The sequence below is a fragment of the Dreissena polymorpha genome, chromosome 11 (assembly GCF_020536995.1).
Source record: "Dreissena polymorpha isolate Duluth1 chromosome 11, UMN_Dpol_1.0, whole genome shotgun sequence".
In the NCBI taxonomy this organism is placed as follows: domain Eukaryota; kingdom Metazoa; phylum Mollusca; class Bivalvia; order Myida; family Dreissenidae; genus Dreissena; species Dreissena polymorpha.
Window position 1 is genome coordinate 85,615,272 of NC_068365.1, and position 18,808 is coordinate 85,634,079.

The following is an 18,808-nucleotide window of genomic DNA, read 5'->3' on the forward strand; positions in this document are numbered from 1 at the left end:
ACTGCGACACTGTCCGATATGAGATCTGTATCCACGATATTAAATCCACACTTTATTCCTGATAATAAAAATTCTCTTTCTTCGTAATTGGTCGGTAGATAGCGGTTCCATGCTTCAAAATTTAAAGACGTAGGTCGGCTTAGTGGTTTTTTGGTTTGTTTGCTTCTTGGGAGTCAGAGGTGGTCGCTCTGTTATGGCGATACCGGCATCTGTTGCCGAATGGACATTCCCCTCTGACCTTGAATATCTTGCAGTCTTCCTGTTTGCTTGTTGGTCCTGTGCCAAGCTGGTATGAGGTCTTTTGGACTCTAGGCGTTAGTATTTGGAGTTCCATATACGGGGAAAATGTGCCCCACTTGAACTGGTGTTCAGCTTGGAGCTCTCTGTATCGGAAATCGTAGTGAAGGACACTATTCCACTCATACTTCTCCGCAAATTCGAAGATTCGGGCTGTGTAGGCCAGATAGTATTCAGTATCCTCTCTTTTGAGTTCTTTTGTCTCTAGCAAATAATTCAAGAGTCTCATATTTGCGGCACCCCATTCCTCAAGGAGAACACCAAGGTATGGATGATCCTCTTCTGTTTTTAGTACGATTGTCTCTGTGCCCGAAGAACGTAATACGAAATCTTTCCTCCTGCTTTGTCGTCGGCAGTTTGGTCACTTCTGACAGGAACTGTGTAATATGGACAGCTTTCTTTGAAGTTGACTTCATTGTCAATAGGGACCGAGGGTTCATGAAGGTAGATGTGGGTGTTTCGTCGCCACCGGTTAGTACTCCATTGCTGCTGCTAAGTAGGTCATCTAGTAACTTACCAGCTCCGTCGAGTGAAGCTGCATCCGGGCTCATCTGGTTCCCAGACGCAGGAGATATGCTGCCCTTCCATTTCCGAATTTCTTGGATGATAAGTTTAGTGCATCCTAATGGCAAACCGAGAGCTTTCAAATCGCTTTCCTCGACAAGAAGCAGCGCCTCTTTGGTAACGAATTCCTCTTGCCGGAGTTGCTGAATAACTTTACGTGGCAGTTTTAAGTCTACCGCCCAGTTATCGAACTGAAAGTCACTATTGTCTCTAACGACCTCTTCTTCCATGATGATTTCAATTAATTACACGCAGGTATGCAATCATATAAAAGCTACACAAAATGTCCTAAACACAAAAATCCATAGCCGGAAGAGAGACGTGTAGGCACTTTGAGCTGCGCGCACTGACTGCCTGAATAAGCTGCACGCTGGACAGCACGGCTACTGACCCGCAGTCCCAAGGGTGATGCTGGCGGAACATTAGCCGGCCTGTCATCATAAAGCATACGTGGCAGGACAAACATATGGGCAACAGCGCGTTTAGTCTCTCGTCTAAATACAATTAAGAATCTTAATTCAACGCAAGCATATAGGGACAACGCCCCCATTATATGGCATTTTTCATTTACAGGAAGTCTCTTCTAACAAAAATCCAGTCTTGGCAGAAATTGTTTTCCCTGACACAGGCTTGTCTGGGACAATACTTTATGCATATTCATTAAGCATGAATTTTTCAGAATAATGCTTGAGTGTTAATGAAAGTCAGCTGTTGTGGAACACAATAGCTGATTCTGATTGTTAAAATAACTGTTTACAATGGTCTTTTGTTTCTTTAAACTTAAGACCAAACAAAGTATAAAGGGGGAAAGAGAGCTTATTTCTACATACTAACTACAGCTCAAAGTACAAAAATGCGCGCGCAAACATATAAATCAAAGTATAAATTGCGCGCTGACCGTACATAATATACAACAGTTAAGAATGCGCGCTCAAAAGAACAAAAATCAAATACTAGTATGCGTCAACAAATACCATGCGAAAGTTACATCTATAACATCCAATTGGTAGCGCTGAGTGATACATGTAAATTCAAGTAATGATCTATGACAAAGCGAAGGTACGCACATTGAATAATACTAAAAATACAATTATATCAAGCTCGTAATGTTCCACATAACATAAATCAACAATCAGATAAAAGCACTGTTTTAACAAACACTGTTTGACTATTGACCTTCCCCAAACACATACATTGTTTGACTATAATTCCCCATAGCAGAAATGCTCGAGCCCATCATAAATAAACTAGGGAGGGTGGGAGGGAGAGACCTGTAAGCACTTTGGTCAGGAGCTACCCTGTCTGGTGCAGTCTGGTCACGAGCTACCCTGTCTGGTCAGGAGCTACCTTGTCTGGTGCAGTCTGGTCAGGAGCTACCCTGTCTGGTCAGGAGCTACTCTGTCTGGTACAGTCTGGTCAGGAGCTACCCTGTCTAGTGCAGTCTGGTCAGGAGCTACCCTGTCTGGTGCAGTCCGGTCAAGAGCAACCCTGTCTGGTGCAGTCCGGTCAGGAGCAACCCTGTCTGGTGCAGTCTGGTCAGGAGCTACCCTGTCTAGTGCAGTCTGGTCAGGAGCTACCCTGTCTGGTGCAGTCTGGTCAGGGACTACCCTGTCTAGTGCAGTCTGGTCAGGAACTACCTTGTCTGATACAGTCTGGTCAGGAGCTACCCTGTCTGGTACAGTCTGGTCAGGAGCTACCCTGTCTGGTGCAGTCCGGTCAGGAGCTACCCTGTCTGGTGCAGTCTGGTCAGGAGCTACCCTGTCTGGTGCAGTCTGGTCAGGAACTACCCTGTCTGGTCAGGAACTACCCTGTCTAGTGCAGTCTGGTCAGGAGCTACCCTGTCTGGTGCAGTCTGGTCAGGAGCTACCCTGTCTGGTACAGTCTGGTCAGGAGCTAACCTGTCTGGTGCAGTCAGGTCAGGAGCTACCCTGTCTGGTGCAGTCTGGTCAGGAGCTACCCTGTCTGGTGCAGTCTGGTCAGGAGCTACCCTGTCTGTTGCAGTCTGGTCAGGAGCTAACCTGTCTGGTGCAGTCAGGTCAGGAGCTACCCTGTCTGATGCAGTCTGGTCAGGAGCTAACCTGTCTGTTGCAGTCTGGTCAGGAGCTATCCTGTCTGGTGCAGTCTGGTCAGGAGCTACCCTGTCTGGTACAGTCTGGTCAGGAGCTACCCTGTCTGGTGCAGTCTGGTCAGGAACTACCCTGTCTGATGCAGTCTGGTCAGGAGCTACCCTGTCTGGTGCAGTCTGGTCAGGAGCTACCCTGTCTGGTGCAGTCTGGTCAGGAGCTACCCTGTCTGGTACAGTCTGGTCAGGAGCTACCCTGCCTGGTGCAGTCTGGTCAGGAGCTATCCTGTCTGGTGCAGTCTGGTCAGGAGCTACCCTGTCTGGTACAGTCTGGTCAGGAGCTACCCTGTCTGGTGCAGTCCGGTCAGGAGCTACCCTGTCTGGTGCAGTCTGGTCAGGAGCTACCTTGTCTGGTGCAGTCTGGTCAGGAGCTATCCTGTCTAGTGCAGTCTGGTCAGGAGCTACCCTGTCTGGTGCAGTCTGGTCAGGAGCTACCTTGTCTGGTGCTGTCTGGTCAGAAGCTACGCTGTCTATTGCAGTCTGGTAGGGAGTTACCCTGTCTGGTGCAGTCTGGTCAGAAGCTACACTGTCTGGTGCAGTCTGGTCCCAGACTGATTATTTCCCAGACTGTTCTGGAGCATATGTTATGTCATAAGACCCATTTTCACATGACACTGCTCATATAATGATTGCTTTGAAATATTACGCATACAAGCATAAAAAATAAATTAGCCCAATATAATTTACAATATTTTTATGCCCCCTTTCGAAGAAGAGGGTTTATATTGTTTTGCACATGCTGGTCGGTCGGTCTGTCTGTCCATCCGTCCGTCCACCAGATGGTTTCAGGATGATAACTCAAGAACGCTTAGGCCTAGGATCATGAAACTTCATAGGTACATTGATCATGACTGGCAGATGACCGCTATTGATTTTCAGGTCACTAGGTCAATGGTCAACGTCACAGTGACTGGAAATAGTAAAATGGTTTCCGGATGATAACTCAAAAATGCTAAGGCCTAGGATCATGAAACTTCATAGGAACATTGATCATGACTGGCAGATGACCCCTATTGATTTTTCATTGTATACTTAACATCATTTTTTGCAAGCGCATTTATTGTTTTCATCTGGGGAATAACTGAGATTTGCCAAAACCCATTGAACAAGAGTTATAAGCGGTTGCTTTATAGAGAAATAAAAGACATGATTAAGCTTATACAGGCAAACAGCTATACATATTATTCTGACAAACAAAGAAAGATTACAGCCAAGTTACCTTGTTGATAATCCTGGGGAGCAAAGGTTTGAATCACACAATATGAAATTGTTTGAGCCACACTCTGCGAAAATGGGACTTAATGCATGTTTGTAAAGTGTCGTCCCAGATTAGCCTGTGCAGTCTGCACTTGCTGATCAGTGACAACTCTTTTTCGCCTTTTTTTGATTTGCGCCTAATCCTGATTTTTGCTTAGAAGAGACTTCCTACCATAAAAGGTCAGAAAGTATCCTCCCTGATAAGCCTGTACATGTACATAATGTACAGGCTAATGTGGGACAATAATTTACACACATGCATTAAGCCCTGATTTGTCAGAGTGAGGCTCAATTGCATGTTAAAGAAAACAAAAAACATAACAATTAAAATAATAAACTTAGAGTTTTATAACGTAAGACGTTTGATTATCTTTCATTGAAAGTGTGCCCAACTTGTATTTACAATTAAACTGTTGAGTTAATAACGTTTAAAGATAAGTGCTAAAATTTAAAACTTTAAAAAAAAGTTTTAATGAATTAAAGTCTATTTTACATACTTGTATCGATAAATGTATTTGATTCTCTTTGTAAAAGATCAAAAAAATTTATAAGTTAAGTAAAAATAATAGCAAACTATTCAACGCCAAATTGTAATACTCCTGGAGAAAATTTCTTGTTCTTTTCCACTACTTTTTTAACAAAACACAAATTCTAATGATAAAATGATTAAAAATAAGATCACCGCCTTTGAAGGGTCAACGAAAAGAATTGAGGATTTAAACTGGTTGGAGGACTATCCGAATTTCACTATTACCCCGGATTACATCACAAACCAAATGCGCTTCTAAAATAATTTTAATCTAAGGCACCTTTGTAGACAGAAAATTATTTAAAAGTGTGACATGACACTCAAATGTTACACAAATAATTGTAGTGTTCTATTGTTTCAAGTAATGGAAATCTATTAAAAGCAATCATGGGTAGGTTTGAAAGTTGTTTTTATATTTAAAGAAATATGGCCCATCTATATTAGATATTAAACTTTAACGTATATAATGATAACCTGAACACATGTAACAAGATGATGTTTTTGTTCATTATAATAATAATAATACAGTTTTCTCACATCCAGAAACTTTGAAAAGCATTTTATGTCAGACCAGAGTCATTTATTACATAATTTTGATGGAAAAGGGTGGCTTTTACAAGTGAAAAAGCAAAGTTTACTCATGTTCTCATACTTATTCTAAGTATGCTGTAATATCATTATTATTTGTGGGACATTGATTTTTGTAGACCAATCCATGACTTTACAGGTTTTTTTGGGGGTGGTGTGGGGGAAATTTTACGCGCGATTTTCTACTTTGAGTGAAAAATACTTTCTCTCTCATAATAACATTTGTACATGTTTGCACTATATTAATTGCATTTTTAGCTCACCTGAGCTTTTGTGATCGCCTTTTGTCCGTTGTCCATCGTCAACATTTGCCTTGTTAACACTCTAGAGACCACATTTATTGTCCAATCTTCATGAAATTTAGTCTGAAGATTGGTCTAAATGATATCTTGGATGAGTTCGAAAATGGTTACGTTTGCTTGAAAAACATGGCTGCCAAGGGGCGGGGATTTTTCCTTATATGGCTATAGTTAAAAATCTTGTTAACACTCTAGAGGCCACATTTATTGTCTGATCTTCATGAAACTTGGTCAGAAGATTCATTCCAATAATATATCTTGGACGAATTTGAAAATGATGCCAGTTGGTTGAAAAACATGGCCGCCAGGGGGCGGGGCATTTTTCCTTATATGGCTTTAGTAAAACCTTTAGTTAACACTCTAGAGGCCACATTTATTTTCCAACCTTCATGAAATTTGCTCAGAAGATTTGTCCCAATGATATCTTGGATGACTTCGAAAATGGTTTCGGTTGCCTGAAAAACATGGCTGCCAAGGGGCTGGGCATTTTTCCTAATATGGCTTTATATGGCTGTAGTAAAATCTTGTTAACACTCTAGAGGCCACATTTATTGTCAAATCTTAATGAAACTTGGTCATGAGATTCATCCATATAATATCTTGGACGAGTTCAAAAATGATGCAGGTTGGTTGAAAAACATGGCCGCCAGGGGGCGGGGCATTTTTTCCTATATGTCTATAGTAAAACCTTGTTAACACTTTAGAGGCCACATAAATTTTCTGATCTTCATGAAACTTGGTCAGAACATTTGCCTCAATGATATCTTGGATGAGTTTGAAAATGGTTTGGGTTGCTTTAAAAACATGGCCACCAGGGGGCCGGGCATTTTCCTAATATAGCTATATATTGCTTTAGTAAAACCTTATTTACACTCTAGAGACCACATTTATCGTCTGATCATCATGAAACTTGGTCACAAGATTTGTACCAATTATATCTTGGATGAGTTCGAAAATGGTTCCGGTTGGTGTAAAAACATGGCCACCAAGGGGGCGTGCATGGCATTTTTCCTTATATGGCTATAGTAAAACCTTGTTAACACTCTAGAACCCATATTTATTGTCCGATCATCATGAAACTTTGTCAGAAGATTTGTCCCAATGTTATATTAGACAATTTCGAAAATGGTTTCAGTTGCTTGAAAAACATGGCCACCAGGGGGCGGGGCATTTTTCCTTATATGAATTCATGAATCTTCATGAAACTTTGTCAGAATATTTGTTTAATGATATCTTGGATGTGTATGAAAATGGTTGTGGTCTGTTGAAAAACGTTGCTGCCAGGGTGTTCACTAGTCATGAAAGTTGGTAAGAACATTTTGTTCTAATGACATTTTGTGCTGCACAGAACAGGTCAGTTCCTTTCCTCTCAGGTGAGCGACTTTTGGCCTTTCAGGCCCTCTTGTTTCATAATTTAGTACGTTTAACAAGATTAAATTAAAATAGAATTGAGAAATTTTAATCATGAGACACATCATTCTATTTAAAAAAAAAAAAAAATTTAGGGGGAATTTTTTGGACTGGAAAGGGGAAAAAAACAGCCTAGTTTGGTGGGGGAAGACGCCGATTTTCGGCGTCTGTTATATAAGGTAAAAAACCCCTGCTTTAACACAACCACTTTGGAAAATGATTGTCACAAATTCTTCACTTTTTTTTTCCAAAATCAGAAATCAATGAATTCATGATTATGTCAGCACATTTTTATTTTTGCTTGAAAAACCACGAAATTTTATGCTGATGAATATAAATGATTTAACAGTATCAACAGACAACAGGAGTGCTGAGCTTGACAGAATATGAACTATTTGTTGTTTTGTTTTTCACTGGGATATCACAGACATTTACCTTATTTTGATTGCTGCTGACCCCCACAGCAGCTTTCATCAATCTCAATTTGGTGTTTCTTTGGGCATATTGTTGACAGCTGTTTTTAGGTTCAAACTGTTGTTATAAGAAGAAAGCAAGAAAAAAACAATTAACAGTTACTGTATTAGGTTTTTCCATTCTGAATAATGATGCAAATACAACTACACATTAAAACTCATGACTAATACTATTTCTTCATTTTTCTTGACAAGAAAACACAAGCCAACTAGTAAGCTAAGTAAATAACCACTTATTTCACAGTCTCATCCGTTTCCCATCATGTTTCCTAACGTTTTAAGCCACAAATGCAATCAAATCGTTTAATATTGGGGCAACAATGTCTTTTTCTGGGTTTACAGATTTAATGTCAGGATGGTTAGACGACACCTTATGTAGTCATTATGTGACAACAAAGAGTTGTTTTGAACCGCTTTCGGATAAGCCGGCATTCCATTGCGCGCAGACATATTGTTTTTGACGGATTTACAAGTTACAGGAAATCACGCGACAGAATAGACAATAATATATGAACCCAGTCTACAACTTTTCAGTAATTTAAATTAACGAAAAGCGCCGTTAGGTTAGAGACCAACAAATCATTCCGCGCTGACGCAGGCGTATCGGTACGGCCAGATTTTTTTCGTAAATGCGTAAAATGGATATTAAAGTCGTAATTGTACGTCCAGTTTATAAAAATAAATGCGTAAATCTTCGAGAAAAAGGGGTATTTACGGCTGTACGGCCCTTATCTGGAGCTCTGCATCCCAGATAAGCCTGTGCAGTCTGCACAGGGTGTAAATGAAGTTCTATTTTTTCGAAAATCCATTTTAGGCGGAAGGAGTTGTCCCTGATTAGGCTGTGCGGACTTTACAGGCTAATCTGGGACAACACTTAATGCAGATGCTTTTAGCCTGTTATTTTAAGTACACTGTCCATATTTATTGCTTTTATTTGTAAACAACTGTATATACACAGAAATTCAAAGTTATCTTTTAAGAGCTCTTGAGTTGTATAACTTACATAATTGAAATATGCATAATTACCTCTTTATGTGTTAACAGCATTCTTTTTGCTCATAATTTGTGCAAGCAGTCCTTATGATAAACAGAGTGTTATATTTTTTGTTTTATAGCAAAGAATGTTGATGTCTATCACTCATGTGATGAATTGTATCAGTGAAACACAAATATAAGCCCAGTTGTGCAAGTAATTCCGACAACAAATGTTTGTGTTCTGCTTTTACAGCTATTTGAGTGTAGTTGAAAACTTAGTCATGTTAAACTTACCTTTGAACTTTGACCTATAGACGTGTTTTTTGCTAGGAAACTTACCCTGATCTTTATGTTTGATAGTTTCTAGGATAATGACCCCTGACCTATATGCGTGTTTGTTGCTAAGATACGTACCCTTGACCTTTATATGTGTGTTTGTTGCTAGGATACTGACTTCTGACTGCTATGTGTGTTTCATGCCAGAATATTATCTCTTGACCTCTTTTTGTGTTTGTTGCTAGGATACTGACCCCTGACCTCTATGTTTTTTGTTGCTATAATACTTACTCCTTACCTATATATGTTTGTTTCGAAGATAATGACATCTGACCTGTTTGTGTGTTTGTTGTTAGGATACTTACCTCTAACTTCTATTTGTGTTAGTTGCTAGGATACAGATCCCTACCCTGTTTATGAGTTTGTTGTGTAACGATATAGACAATTTTGTTCCTAGGATACTGATCCCTGACCTTTGTATGTCTTTGTTGCTAGAATTCTTATGCCAAACCTCTGTGTGTGTTTGTTTCTAGGATATTTGTTGCTAGGATACTGGCCTCTGACTTCTATGTGGGGTTGTTTCTAGGATACTGACCCCTGACCTCTATGACATTTGTGTGTTTGTTGCTAGGATACTAACCCCTGACCTCTATGTGTGTTTGTTGCTAGGATACGTACCGAGACGATGGGAGGTGCCTGGTGTCCCAAGCCAATGATCAGCCAGAACTCATATGAGTATCTGCAGATTGACCTCGGCAAACTCTCCGTGGTAACCATGGTGGAGATCCAGGGACGCTTTGGGAACGGTCAGGTATATTGTCACAGAGTAACATAGCTGTCAATTTTGTATTTGTCAGTGCCTAACTGTTAATTACATTTATCAATGTTAAAATTAGTTCTCAGGTGCGTCAACATGTTTGACTGTGACCATGTTATTGGCATTGAACTTAAGGCTCAATTAAATATTTTATGCCCCCTTCGGTCGGTCCGTCCACCAAATGGTTTCCAAATGATAACTCATGAATGCGTGGGCCTTGGATCGTGAAGCTTCATAGGTACATTTGTCATGACTGACAGATGATCCCTATTGACTTTCAGGTCACTAGGTCAAAGGTCAAGGTCACAGTGACTAGAAACAGTATAATGGTTTCCGGATGATAACTCAAGAACGCTTACACCTAGGATCATAAAACTAAATACATAGGTACATTGATCATGACTGGCAGATGACCGCTATTGATTTTCAGGTCACTAGGTCAAAGGTCAATGTCACAGTGACTCTAAACAGTATAATGGTTTCCGGATGATAACTCAAGGTCAAAGTTCAAGGTCACAGTGACCTGAAGCCACTACAATGGACAGCCCATTTTGGGGTATGCGTGTTTTACAAACAGCCTTTGTTTTACCAAAGACACATTTATTTGTTGTTGTTTTTTCAGATAGACGAAAAGTGACATTTCAGAGGTTTTAGATTTTTTACTGTTTGAGATCAAGTTTGCTAGCCTGATTTACTAGAACACTTAGATAAACGTAGATCTATGAGTACGTGTTTGAAATAATGACAGAAAAGTATAAGGTGCAATAAGTATGAAAATAACGAGTTTGCTGAGATATAACTAGATGCAATGCTGTTTGTTAATGGCAGAATAAAACAGCAGAGATCTTGGCAGAACAATATTTTATTTAGGGTTTTATCATTGTACACATGCCATCTAACCATCTTGCATGCTATCAATGCAATAAAACATCAATTTGCTAGGATTTGAGAGCCATTTTCACAACAATGAAGAAAGAATTGCTCCCAATTATTCCATGAGATAAATTTCTTGGATTATTGCTGAATAACTGCTCACCAAATTAGTGTCAAACCATTGGGAATAGTGTATGTCTGAAAAAGTATTTGTGAAAAAAAATAATTTGCAAACATAGATAACAATAACGTCTTTTAACTAGAATGTCCTACATTGAACACCTTTGTTACCAAACAATTATAATGAAGAAATTGCTAAATATTCTCCTAGCTTTATTTTAAGTTAACAATAACAAGTTTTTTCACATCTTGTATACTTTGGTATAAAATACACTTCTTGTGGGTTTTTATGCTAATGGAACCGAGAGGAGATTCAAATGCAGGTGTGTGCATCCACAAGTTAATCATTAAATTGTGATGAATCAAAAGTGAAAGTTTCAGCTCTAGACCTCCAGTGTGTTATTATAATCAATGACAGTATGAATATAACTTTGTTTAAACTAACATCCTTTTTATATTCAGGTATCTTAGTTTTAAATGTCCTGTCTATTGGTACAGCACTGAGACCGAGAGATAAGAGGCATAATATTTGGAATTAACCAGCTTTCCCTATTACTGTTGTATTGAGATTAAACAGTAAAATTAAATTGTCACATTCATAATCTAGTTTCTGTGAAACTAAAACTAACACTTTCACAGCATGTGTAACAATGTAATGCATGTTTTACTTGAGACCAAATAAATATGCAATTTATTTCACTTTCATATTATTTACTAATCATTAGAGTCCCTACTTACAAATAGTCCAGATAAGCCCAGTAATTTATGACTTCCATGAGGGCTCCAGATTCCATAAAATAATAACTGTTCCCTTTGAGGTTAAAAGCTCATTGTCAACTGGTTATCTTGTTTATGATGGGAGCAGCTAGTGTTGATAGATAAGTTGTTAACAACAGCATTATTTTACTAACTCTGGTGTATTGAAATGTTAAAAGTAAAAGTTAGATTTACCAAAAAGATTAGTAAAAACATAGTAATATGAAATATTTCAAACTATCAGGGAGCTATATAGTTATAAAGATTTTCCCTATTATTTCTGGTTTGAATGTACTGGTATATTATCTTTGACATCAAATATGGAACATAAATGAGTATAAAAACTTACTTCCAGTAATGGCTTTAAAAAGATAATAATAACAGGTCATTGTTCTTGCAGGGTCAGGAGTACACAGAGCAGTTCCTGTTGGAGTATCAAAGGGAGGACATGGGCGAGTGGATGAGATTCAGGAACAAGCAGGGGACAGAGGTAATGTCTTCAATAGCATGAAACAAGCAGGGGCAGGAGGTAATGTCTACAATAGCATGTAACAAGCAGGGGACAGAGGTAATGTCTTCAATAGAATGAAACAAGCAGGGGCAGGAGGTAATGTCTACAATAGCATGAAACAAGCAGGGGCAGGAAGGTTGTGTCTACAATAGCATGAAACAAGCAGGGGCAGGAGGTAATGTCTACAATAGCATGTAACAAGCAGGGGCAGGAAGGTAATGTCTACAATAGCATGTAACAAGCAAGTGACTGAGGTCATGTCTACAATAGCATGTAACAAGCAAGTGACTGAGGTCATGTCTACAATAGCATGTAACAAGCAGGGGACAGAGGTAATATCTACCAGAGCATATTTTGAATGAGTCTGCTTTTATGTCACTATATAAGCGACACATTATTTATTTAGTAATTGTGTTTTCCCAAGTTGAGGACATTGACTGAAATACATTCCTTTAAAACTCTGTAGGCACTATAGAATGAACGGAGGACCCTTTGCCTGTGAATGTTTTTTGTTGGTAGAAACTCATTCCCTCAGTGTGTAGGCGCTAGAAGGATTTTCATGTTTAAACGCCCCTGCACTGAACATAATTGAGATATTTCAAATCATTACAAGATAGATTCTTGGTGCTTATGTATTGTATTATCTATTTGCCTGCATGCGAATGGGTGAAATCATTTGATTTATTGTTTTGGTACAGTCTGAAAAGGAGAAACAATTGAATCTCCCCCCCCCTCCCCTGTGTACTTCTGTCTTGACAAGATGATGCATATTATAATGGTGTGCTTTATGTGCTTTATGTGTTTACTTGCACAGTTTGTCCTCAGCATTATAGCATAAATTATGTTACCTTAAAAAAAAGTCAACACAAGAAAACAATTTGAAACAGATGATGTCATGAAGATAAACAAAATAATGTCATGAAAATCAACAGAATGATGTCACGATACTGCTCATGTTTGTAGTACCGGTATTCAAATTTTAAAAAATACACCAAAATTTAACAGATGTTATTATTTTAAAGAGCTATGATAACTGCAAAAATGCTACATTATTATTATGTAGGTTATTACTTTTTTTTTCAATTGAAAATCTATTAAATGGTGAAATGGCCAAGCTCTTATCTGGTTTGAATTTCACTAATGCATGTCTGACCTCTGGTGCAGATATCCACCCTTTTTATTTTGAATGCTTCAATCCACAAAGAACTAAATAAAGTCCTATTAACAAAATTAAAAAAAAATCACTTCTCACCTATTTGCTTGATAAGGTTTTTACATTTGAATGCAAATAAATAAACCAGCGCTTTTAGAGTATACTTTGATTAATTAATGGAATGCATTAATATTACTGTAGGCAAGAAATCTGCGAAAGCATATTTATAAAACAGATATTAATATATGGGGTGGAAATGAAGCCTTTAATACTTAAATCTAGTAAGAAAAGTATTTAATTAAGTCTGGGAATACGGGGCTTTATGCTTTTAACTTAAGTCTGTGCTGTCAGCACATGCCAATCTGGGACAACTAGGGTATTTCCTTTAAATGTTATTTTTTGTTTCAAGAAAAAATGCCTGTGCTGGCTAATCAAGGACAACAATTTACGTGCATTAATTAAACTCCATTTTCCCAGATTGTGGCTCAATTGGATTTTCTTAGGGACCACAGAGCATCAAAGTGTGAATCTGAGTGGTAGAGGGTGATTGGCCTGTGGTTCCAACAGAATTCTGAGGGATTATGAGCTGTCTCACTGACCAGACTCTTGTCATAATAAGGCTCCATTTATCTCCAGGGGAAAATAAAACTGAGAATAAAAATACTGTTAAGTCATTTCTGGGAAATATCTGTGACTGAAAAACTGTCCCCAGTTAATGACTTAATGGTTCTAATATCCCAAAACCCATGTTATCTATTCTTGGTGAAAAGATTTGATACAAAGTAATAATAATAATTGTAAAATCTTTGGTGAAAGATGATATTTTAGAACACAAGGGGTGGAATATGATGGAAACAGTTTTGATAGAAGTGAAATTAAAAGTCCATATCTTATCACAAGGGAAACCAACAGAGGTATCAGAAATAAATCATGAGGAATTTGTGAAAAGGTGTGTTGATTGCTGAGATAAGCAGATTTGGTTTCATGTGTTGATGGACATCCATGAAAGGTGTATAACCTAAAGTGTGATAGGGTGTTAACCCTTTGCATGCTGGGAAATTTGTCATCTGCTAAAATGTCGTCTGCTGAATTTCTAAAATTAGCATTTTGTCGATTTTTTTCAAAGAATATTATCAGAATAGCAAACAGTTTGGATTCTGATGAGACCCCACGTTCTGTGGCGTCTCATCTGGATCCAAACTGTTTGCAAAGGCCTTCAAAATTTGGTTCCCGCACTGAAAGGGTTAAAGGCCAGGGCCAGATAAAGGCCATAATTATACCACCAAAACTTCACTTTTTTGTTGATTTTTTAGTGTGTTTATAGAGGAGTTAGTTAGTAATTGATAAAAAATGTCATGCAATTCATCATCTTATGTTTGAAAACTGTCAGAGGAAATTCTTTCACTTTCCCAATTAAAATGCCATTCATCATCTGTTTATTTTATATGATAGGTGCTGAGAATTTACCTGAGAAAATCCTGGGGCTTATCAGTAAAGACTTGACACATTCCTCAGGAAAAGGCCCCTATATTGGACTTATCTGATGTTATACAACATAACTGGATTGCTGATTTGGGAAGATTTATTTTAGACAATGCCACTCATTCTCACAGACTTTTAATACAAATCTTTTCTTGATAAATGTGCACCTGTTTGGTAACAATGGCTATTGAAAATGCTTCAAAATGATTAATTATTTTGAAAAAAATAGGACTTAGAATTGAGTTAACAAATTCCTTCATTTGATTTATTGGCACTTTTATTTTGAATAGGGAAATTAGTCTTTCCTTTTTAAGCTTGTTTGAAACATTCTATCTGTAGCTATGATAAATGGTTATACAAAGTGTAGTATTTAATGCACTTTATGTTTAAATTTAGGTTTGAATATCTGAATTATAAGTAAGCATGCCTTATTTTAAGAAGTAGGGGTGCATTGCTTTGCACCTGTCCATCGAACAGTTGGTGGCCGGTCTGTATAGGCCATTTTATTTCCGCAAGATATCTAGGGAAAGCTTGTGATTAGGTATTAATTTCATGGCTTGTATAAAATGATTTTGTGTATGTATTTTAATATAAACTAGCAAAACCTCACATAATCTGTGTTTGTTTCAGTTGTTCAAGGGCAATGAGAACACGTACCTGACAGAGATGAGGGAGGTAACTCCGCCAATCATAGGCCGCCGTGTCAGGTTCATCCCGTATAGCAAGACTCTCCGTACCGTGTGCATGAGGGTTGAGATATATGGCTGCAAGTGGGAAGGTACAATCTAATTTGCCAAGCTCTGAGAAAACCCGGAATTAATGCACGAGTGTTAAGTATAGATCCAGAATAGCCTGTACACTCCACAGAGGCTAATCTGGGACAACATTTTCTGCTTTTATGAAATTTTTCATATAAAGGAAGTCTCTTCTAAACAAAAGTCAAGTGTAGGCTCAAAGTTGCGCCCCAGATTAGACTGTGTTAACTGCACAGGCTAATCTGGGACAATACTTTACGCACATGCATTAAGTGTGGTTTTCTCAATGCCAGACACAATTTTATCTTAATAACCAAAATAGGCTGAAATAACCCTGAAATATTTCTGGTTTTTGAAAAAATGAAATGCCAGGGTTTATAATAGGATGATGTATAAGGTAGATAGTTTTATGATGAGAAAAACCTGCTGATTATTTTCTTAGATTTGGGTTTCTTTCCTGTTCTTTCAATGCTATCAGCCTTTCGATAAAGAAAGCAGCATGCACATTCATTATGTCTCTTTGTCAATATTTTTCAATTAACACTCCAAAGAAGATGTTCATTTAAAGCTTTGTACATTTATTTTAAAATCTGAAAGAAGTCTGCAGACATATGGATTTGTTTGTCTTAATTCAAATGCACTGACATAGTTCTTGGCTTTATATAATATCTTAAAGTGCAACAAAATTAGCAATATATAATGTTTCACTATAATCCTGAAATCTACCAATTATGGTTTTATAATTTGTGAAAAGCTTTGTTAGGTTTTCTTCTTAATACTCTGACTTCTTGTAACTCTGATTTATAATCATGAACTTCTTCCCTGACGCCAAATAAATTTTATTTCAGATTGCGCAATTAGCCGTAGTAAATCATGCAGTTATACGCTTGAGATGCTCTTCAAAACTAAATAATTCTGTCTTACTGAACAAATTGTTTACAAGTTAGATAATTGTTTACATGATCTGTTTATATAACTTTAAAGAACAGTGTCTGGTTTAATGTTTTAAGGGTGAAAAGCCCTGTTTTGAATCTGGTTTTACATCAACTTGCTTAGTAGTTTCGAACCTTAAAACACATTTGTAAACACAGACTGATGCATGAAAGAAAGCATTTGTTTAAAGAAAGAGATGTTTTTCTAGTAATGTAGTTCTGAAAGCATTGGCAGCTCTCACATTTTGGGTATTTTGTATGAGGTGTGTCTATTATCACAGGTTGTTGTTGGTTGTGGGGGTTTAATTGCTGGTATTTTTTTGTTGGGTACAGTGCAGGTAGTTTGTTGGTTGGTGGGGCGTGCATTGGGATATTGGTAGGTTAGAAATTATTAAACACATATGAAACAAATTCTATCGTGTCAAAGCTTCCCCACTCTTATGTCTTTTGTAAACCAATGTTAAAGGTAAAAGTCATGTCCTAAGGTCGAAGGTAAAACGTTCACATAAAAAAGTTGAATGTTAACTTTATAAGTGACAAATATAATTTTAAACTTGCGGAACATGGCATCCTGTCTAAGCATCATGCCCTATGCCTGTGTCGAGACATCTATCATGGGGAATCCACGTCATTGGCAGACTCTTGTTGGTTATGTCACCATAATACTTGAACACAAAGACTTGCAAGTAAAGAAAAGTAATATTATGTATATAGTTTACACACATGCATTATGAAAGAAACAAATTATATACGGAGCAAAGTAGCTGCTGCTGTGAAATTTTAGAAACACAGAAATAGAAATCAGTCAGACTTTGATTACATAATTGTTGGTACAGAGTATCCAGTCACATGTGCCAGAATAGATAGAATATGCCCCAATGATGCAAAGGCATGCTGCAAGGATGAAAAGGGATAAAAGGGTTATGCACAGCTGTGACACAAGGTTTTAATGCCAAGTGCACATGGTTCTGTAAATTATGATTGCAAATGCGAAATCCCATGTAAGGCCATGATTGCTGACATTACTGATACTAATGTCAATGATTTACAATTGGGCTGCCTAGCTGTCATATTGTGTTCAGGATTTGAGCTGCTTTCTATGAAAAGAAGGTTTAATGGATGTGCGTAAAGTGGTGTCCCCGATTAGCCTGTGCAGTCTACGCTTTCCATCTAAACTGGAATTCACTTTCCAGATACTTTCTTTATACAAAAAAACATATAAGCGGAAGGTGTCACTTTATGCAAGTGCATTAAACTCCCTTTTCACAGAGCACGGCCCATTTATTTGTATGGTTCATTATATATCCTCTTCATTTTGGCATGAAGTGTTTTCAAAACTTTGGTTCTAAATCGACTTTTTCCCTTTCTGGACAACTGAACAGCTGCAACAAAATGTCTGCTCATAGAAAAAAAATACAGAAATTACAGCAATACAAAGACATGTTTCTGGATTGTTCTAGTAGTTTACATTGAGTCCCACACCTTTCATAAAGTCTATGTAGATTTGTGACCTCAGTTCTTAGCTCACTTGCGAACAAAGTGCACTTTGTGAATTTGAAGTAAACTACAGTGCCTATTGTCTGCTGGTATGTGGGTGGGTGAGACTTCCATGAACACTGGGCAGAATTTCAGGTCATATCACAGAAACGTTGGGTGCTTCTCTTTCAAAGTCATTCCAGTCCACTTATATATACGCCACAGGAGCTACAAATAGATTTTTAAAATTAAAAATTAAAAATCTTTAAAAGCACAGGGGTCAGGTGATTATTATTTGGTCTGTAACATCATCTACAATGTAGTGGTCAACTACTAAGTAGTTAACTAAGGCCAGAAAGCATAATAACATAAACAAAATCTTCAACGCCAATGCCCAGAGTGCCCAAGTTTAGCATATAACATTGTATGGTGGTCCCTTTAATTACTATGTTTTATCAAATCTGCTTCTTGGATCAAAATTCTCCCTTCCCTCAGGGCAACTTGTTTATGTTTACGTTGTTATGTATTTCAGATGGAGTGGTAACAAACAGTATGCGCCAGTATACAATCTTGTTGTGTATTTCAGATGCAGGGATGTTGTCGTACATAGTTGGTACATACAATCTTTTTATGTATTTCAGTTGGTGTGGTGTCGTTCAGTGTGGTTACATACAATCATTAATTATTATATATTCCAGATGGGGTGGTGTTATACAATCATATAATGTATTACAGATGGGGTGGTGTCACACAGCATGTGTTCTATATATTCTAGATGGTGTGGTGTCGTACAGCGTGCGTCAGGGAGACCGGCGTGGGTCGGAGCTGGACTTTGTGGACTTCACGTATGACGGCATGATCCAGGAGAACTTCCTGTTGGAGGGGCTAGGTCAGCTGACAGATGGGGAGATAGGGGACTACAACTTCAGGCTCGACAACGAAGAACTGCGCATCAAGGGGTGAGAGAGTGCGGCTTACATTGGATTGATTAAATAGTACAGTATATGTCAAAACGAGGAACTGCGCATCAAGGGGTACAAGATTGACGCTGTACATTGGCTTGATTAAATTGTCATTATGTCACAACGAGGCACTGCACATAACGAGTTACGAATTGTCCCTTTACATGCACGTTTTAATATC

The 18,808-nt window shown here is 38.0% G+C and overlaps 1 protein-coding gene across 1 annotated transcript in view; it reads left to right on the forward strand.

Moving 5' to 3' along the window:
* The window catches only part of LOC127851610 (discoidin domain-containing receptor 2-like), a 177,726-nt gene that overhangs the window by 126,456 nt on the left and 32,462 nt on the right, over nucleotides 1-18,808 (forward strand). Inside the window, exons 5-8 of the mRNA XM_052385439.1 lie at nucleotides 9,460-9,601; nucleotides 11,757-11,846; nucleotides 15,133-15,280; nucleotides 18,441-18,624. Coding sequence (XP_052241399.1) covers nucleotides 9,460-9,601; nucleotides 11,757-11,846; nucleotides 15,133-15,280; nucleotides 18,441-18,624 — 564 coding nt within the window. The remainder of the gene's footprint in view (nucleotides 1-9,459; nucleotides 9,602-11,756; nucleotides 11,847-15,132; nucleotides 15,281-18,440; nucleotides 18,625-18,808) is intronic.